We start from the raw sequence: 6,570 nt of genomic DNA, 5'->3' as shown, positions 1-6,570 counted from the left end.
GAATCGTGCACTAGCGAATCACGGCCTCCCCCGTGACCTGCACCAGCGAATCGCGACCGAATGAAGTACTCTATATTGATTGAAGAAGTGAAGATTGAAGAACCCTAACAATTTCGATAAAATCTGGATTCTTCATGGCCTTTGTTCAATCAATTAAGGTCCGTGAGGTATGGTTTAATAATCCCGAATCTGAGTTTTCTTGATTCGATCTTTGATCAACGATTACTCCTTCGTTGCAATGGATTCAACGTATTTTTCCGGTAATGCTTTGAAGATCATTCAATTAGGGTTAATGTTGCGACACGAACTATTGGGTGTGGACTGCTGCCGCACCCAATAGTTTGTGTATCTAAAATAAGCGAAACATTTCCTTTGTATACATATGTCAATGCAAAACTTTGACTTATAATGGTCGTGTTTGGTGAATAGCTTAAAGCTAAAAGCTGAAGTTGATTGTGTTAGCTGATTTTGACTGGCTGATTGTATTAACTGATTTGATTAACTTATTTATTAGTTGATTGTTTAACAGTGTTTGGTAAATAGCTAATAGCTTAAAGTTGTTTGAGTATGTGAAATGACCAATATTCTAATTGTAGGGTAGGCTGTTTAGGTAAAATTTTAAATTAAATGGGGGTATTAGTGTCATTTCACCATAAATTAATGAATAAGCTAATTAAAAAATATCTTAAAATGAGCTTATTCAAAAAGAGCTTCTCTAGTGGAATAAGTTCTTTAAATAATTTAAGCTTTCCATTAAACATATTAATTAGCTTATTTAATAGTTAATAAGCTAATATTGGTCAAATAAGCTAATTTTGCTTAAATAAGTTGTTTATCAAACACAGCCAATATCTTAAATTATGCTAATTAATAAGGAACATTTGGCCACAACCGACGGGATCGTCTATTTCTTCTATTTCTTTGAATTGCAAGAATGAATCTACATTGCCTATACTTAAGAGCATTAAAATAAGATTTATAATGGAAAATCTAAATACATTAGCTTAAGGCATGCTAATGCTTATGTTAGGATAATCCACGAGAGTGTTTCTTTTTTTAATATAAAAAATAACTATAAATAGAAGAATCTATAATCTATTAACTATTACTAAAACAGAAGTTGTTAACATAACCATTATCCACGTGTCGCTTCCTCAATAAAAATTTCCCCGCCTAAATGCAATGATGATGTCATTTTTTTTGGGAAAGCTATCATATTTAACATTTTTAAAATTTAAACATTGGAAGCTTCTATATTACAACTAAAATCTATCAATTTATCGTAGGAAATTGAAACAATTTTAAATAGCACACCAATAAATGACCTCCTACATTGAACTATGAACTAGACAACTTGAACAGATACTGTATCATAATTTAGATTAAAATAAAAAATTTTAAAATTACAAAATATACGTAATTTTTATTTATATTCATGTATAATAGCTATTTTTTTAAAAATGTACAAATAAAAAATACGCTTTATATAAACGTGCATCGCACGGGTTCTAACCTAGTTATAACTTAAGAAAAAACCGCTTACATCACATGTGTACACATGTCATTTTATCATTAAAAAATTTCCCTCCAATTTTCTTATGACATCATCATTTTTTTTCTTCCTATTTTTGTCTTTCGAAATTCAAGATTGGAAAACATAATTCTTAAAAATAAATAAAAGTGTGAACATCAATTAATCAAAAACATATTAATGATTTTTCTCTTTTCAAAAACCCTTATTTTGTGGTTAATTATTTTACAGTCCCTATTATTGATTTTTTAAAAAATTCTAATTAAACCGTGCATCACACGAGTACTGATCTAGTCATATAACATTTGAAAGAGAAGTCAAATCAAACTAGCATATAAAAAAATTCCTAAAAAAAAGCATTTAAAAATTAAATTAAATACAGAGTAATATTATATTGGTGCAAATCCACGATCATTCTCTCACTGATTGATGCTGAGTATAACTTTTCTATGAAAGGGTACAATCTTTCAATTTATTGAAGTTTTGAAATTGAACAAAAGTTGATGCAATAATTGATTCTTGATGTATAATTGACCTCTATTGCGACACCCTCAAATACTCTCCTCAAAGTTAAGTACTCCGTTTAAAGTAGCAATAATATGAGAAAGTCAACCAATTTATATCATCATGAATGTCAATTAATACATCACTTAAGTAGTTTATCATCTAAAACTAAAATTATCTTTTACATTAGGCAAATTTTTCAAAATAAAACTTTTAAATGCACCATTTTGCGAAAAAAAAACCTTTTTAAAGCTTTATCGTAAAAGAAAACCTGAAGTTAATTTTTTTTTTTTTTTTTTTTTTTTTTTTTTTTTGTTGAAGACAACCTGCACCTCTAATCCACTTAATTAAGCTCTAATTTTTTTCCTATCACCCTATAACTCTCACTTAGCCATTTAATATGTAAATTAAATTATATAAAAAAAAACCATAAACCACCAACCTCACCAGCAACGGCCTCCATCTCCCTTTTCCCCCTCCCCTGGCAGCAACCCTCCTCCCCCTAACCGAGCCGCCGCCTTGAACCACTAGTCAACCCTTCTCCCTTTCCCCCTTTCCCCCGCTGCTTCCCTCCCCTTCCCTAAACCCTAGCTTCGGCGATTTATTCTTCACTTAGAGGATCAACTAAGACAACGATGAGAGCATCAAACATCGAGTGGCGAGGGATCCTTGGAGAGGTCGGCACGCGACGTGGCGGGGATAACCATAAAGTGGGAGAGAGAAAGTGAGTTAAGAAGAGAAAAGGAAAAGGAAGAAGAAGCCTGACCGGAAACACCTATTAAAAAGGGTCGAGGGTTGCAGCGAGGGTAAGTAGGAAGGTTATGAGGGTCGACTGGTGGTCAAGGTGGGTCACCGGGAGTTGGGGGTTCAAGGCGGCGCATTCGATTGGGGGGAGGGGGCTGCTGGCATGGGAGGGGGAAAGGGAGATGGTGGTTGCTGCTGGTGGGGATGGCGGTTTATGTTTATATTTTTGTTTATAATTTAACTTAATTATTTAATGGCTAAGTGGAAGTTTTAGGGTAATTAGGAAAAAAATTAGAGCTTAATTAAGTGGATTAGAGGCATTACGTTGTCTTGAACAAAAAAAATTTCACAATCGAGTTTTCTTTTACTAAAATGTTAAAGTTTGAGTTTTCTTTTGCCAAAAAGCTTTTAAAAGTTTTTTTTTTTTTTTTTTTTTTTTTCCCGCAAAATATTGCATTTAAAATAAAGCTTGGTTCGTGCAGGCGGATGCACAATCCGCATGGTGCATCGCTCTAAAATACAAAAAGGCGGAATGTACATGCAGGTGTATACTAATGTACATGGGCATATAAAAGAGCATAGTATTCATTTATAATGTACATGGACATATATAAAAGAACATAGTGTTCATTTATAATATACATCAGATTTTTGTGCAACAATTTTGTATATATTTTTTTATTGAAAGAAATTTTGTATAATGAAATAGATAAATGGTACTATAATTATTTTTTTTTGCCATACATTAATTATAAATCATTTCAATTTTATTATTTTTTTCTTTACCAAAAGTTCACTTTCTCTCTCAAAAAACTTCAAACTCATTTAAATCCTCAAACCTCAAGCAAAATTTCAAGAAATTCGAATTTTTTGTTCAAGATGACATATAAAAACGAAAGGTAAGACCAAATTCGACAATCATACTTGTTTATTTGACATTTATACTTGTTTATTTTGAGTTTGAGTGTTTGCTCTTTATAAATTTGATTGAAAATTGTAACATTTGATTTTATTGGGAATTAATTGTGATTTTGATGTAATTTTGTTGTTGCAATGAAAAATAAAATGAAGTTCTTGAAGATGATCGACCGATTAATACATTTTGGAAGAAGAATGAAAGCAAGCAAATAGACAAACTTAGAAAAAGTTGTAGATCCAAATAATACAATGTACATTAAAATACAGTAAAATGTTCTTTTTTCATATACTTACATGATTCAAATAATACAATGTACATTAAACATGTAACCAACAATATAACATATATGTTCATTAGAATATAATACATTGTATATTATAATACAGTAAAAATTTACTTTTTCATATACATACATGATCATTTATACCAATGTACATTTACTATGTGAACAATGTTCTTTAATATTATCATGTTCTTTACTAATATTACAAATGTTCTTTAGATTTACAAAAAAAAAAAAAAAAAAAAAAAAAAAAAAAAAAAAAAAAAAAAAACATATAAAAATGGATGTTCTTTATAATTAAAATAGCTATATGTTCTTTACAAAACAACTATATGTTCCTCACTGAACAACTAAATGTTCATTTCACCTAGCATGTTGCATCCGCTTTCACAGAAAAAATTTCACATTTAAAAGGGTTTTTTTTTTTTTTTTTTTTTTTATTTTTTATTATTTGTACAAATTTGCCTTTACATTAACACAGATATAATCATAATTCTTCGTTTCCTTACAAGTATATATGTCTATATGACCGTCCTTGAGATTAAGGGCGTGTTCGGCGCTAGCTTTTGAGTAGCTTTTAGGTAGCTTTTAGTGGTTTGACCAAGTCAAACCACTACTCAACAAAAAATGTGAGTGTTTGGCAAAGTAATGGTTCAAGTAGCTTTTAGTGGTGGAGGTAGCTTTTATTAAAAGCTAGGATTATTAGCTTTTGAATTAGAGGTAGCTTTTGAAGTAGCTTTTGAAAATTTAATGTATAGTTTTAAAAATAAAATATTGATTCTTAAATGTAACAGCTAGTCAACCACTACTTTACCGAACAATCATACCTAAATTATCTTTTTTCACAGCTAACAGCTTGTTGACAGCTAACAACTATCTCCACAGCTCACAGCTATCTCCATAGGTACAGCTACCTTCACAGCTACATTTTGCCGAACATGCCCTAAATTATTCAATCCTTATCATACGTTTATTTTCAGTTCAGTTCAGCTCCTAATTTCCTTTTCTTATAAAATATTCAGTTTAGTTTAGTTCAGTTCAGTCTATTAGAATAGGCCTTAGTATATGTGAATTCAATGTTTTTTTTTTTTTTTTTTAAACCTTGTTTAAAAATAAAAACAAAAAGAAAGCATCAAGGCTTAGCGAAATAAGGACAGAGTCACAGAGAAATACTCGCAGTAGACAGATAGAGAGAGTGAGTGTGTGTGAAGAAGATGTTGGCGACTTCAAGTGGCGGCGACTGCAACGGCCATTCTACTTCTATGGCGGCGCCGACGACAGCGGCGACGACTACGACGGCGGCGCCGGCAACTTGTCACAGAGATAGGCTGAGGAAGGCGCGCCGTTTATCACGCGACGCCTCTTCCGCCGACGGTGCCGCCATTTCTGACGCACCTCCTTGTACTGACTTCGATGTTGCCTACTTCCAGTCTTACTCTCATCTTGGCATTCATGAAGAGATGATTAAGGTTTTTCTTTCTTTCTTTCTATTTTCTGCCTTTTCTTATTTTCAATTTCTTTCTAATAATTCTATTCTCGTTTATCATCATTTTATTTAATTCAGTAATTAGGGTTTATTAACAGTTAATTGCTTTTTGTCTCTTTAATTATAACCTTCTAATGAAGGACATTGGCGCTTTAAGATTTTAATTTTTGATTAATATGGAGAAATGCTTAGGGGTTTTGTGTTAATTGAAGTTAAGATTGATTAAGGCCATTAGTTAATGTCGATTGATTTCGGGTTTGTTTTATAACCTAGAAAACTAGCCTCGAAAGTCGGTAATGTTTGCTATGCAACCCTTTAATCTTTTTGTCAATGTATTACAAGTTTGAACCGTAATGTAGGGTTTTAGTGTGAAGCTTTTCTTGCTGACTCTTTATTTGGGTTTCAGTTATATGCCGTGAATTATTGCCTCTTTTGTTATAATAGTGTTACTCCGAGAGTCGGATATAAACTTCTTGATTATCTTGTGAGTGTAGATGATACATGCAATTAGGTGGAGGTAATCTTTTTAACCCACCTTTTTAGGGATGGGGATGATCTAGGAAAATGGGGAATTGTTAGAAATGGTGTGAATTGTCATAATTTAGGTACTTTTCATCTGATTGGTCTGTCCTTTTAATTGTATTCGGTTGTTTTGAAGTGTAGTAGACGTGTTGAGGTGGTGGTGGTGGTGATGTTGCTATGATTAGTTCCTTTATTATTTATGTTGGTTTGTGAACTACCAGTCAGAGTTTGGGGTAATGATGAGTTGTTTACGCGAGTGTCTTTATGATCAAATAGACGTTAACGAGTAGAGTTTTTTTTATTGTAATTTTACGCTACCTATTACCATGTAACTTACCATAAATATTCTTAACTCTCTCTAATTTATGCACAGGATCATGTGAGGACTAGCACTTATCAGAATGCAATCCTAAAACATCAACATTTGATTGCAGGCAAAGTAAGGCTTATATTGTTGGCGTTTTGTAATTACTTTCTACTTGGATTTTGTCTTTGGTAACTCACACCTAAAACATTAGTATCAACCTTTGCAAACAGTGATCATGGGTATACTTGGATTTACATAAAATCAATAACTCTCT

The 6,570-nt window shown here is 32.0% G+C and overlaps 1 protein-coding gene across 2 annotated transcripts in view; it reads left to right on the top strand.

The window, feature by feature from the left end:
* The first annotated feature begins 5,129 nt into the window (after positions 1-5,129).
* The window catches only part of LOC145558166 (putative protein arginine N-methyltransferase 6), a 29,204-nt gene continuing 27,763 nt past the window's right edge, over positions 5,130-6,570 (top strand). For both annotated transcript variants that reach the window (XM_081619314.1, XM_081619313.1), the window contains exons 1-2: positions 5,130-5,450; positions 6,363-6,428. In XM_081619314.1, coding sequence (XP_081475440.1) covers positions 5,196-5,450; positions 6,363-6,428 — 321 coding nt within the window. In that variant the 5' untranslated portion in view covers positions 5,130-5,195. The remainder of the gene's footprint in view (positions 5,451-6,362; positions 6,429-6,570) is intronic.

Source organism: Chenopodium album, chromosome 9 (assembly GCF_948465745.1).
Source record: "Chenopodium album chromosome 9, dcCheAlbu1.1, whole genome shotgun sequence".
NCBI classification, from domain to species: domain Eukaryota; kingdom Viridiplantae; phylum Streptophyta; class Magnoliopsida; order Caryophyllales; family Amaranthaceae; genus Chenopodium; species Chenopodium album.
Note: the sequence above shows the minus strand (reverse complement) of the source record. Positions and strands in the feature narration are given on the sequence as shown.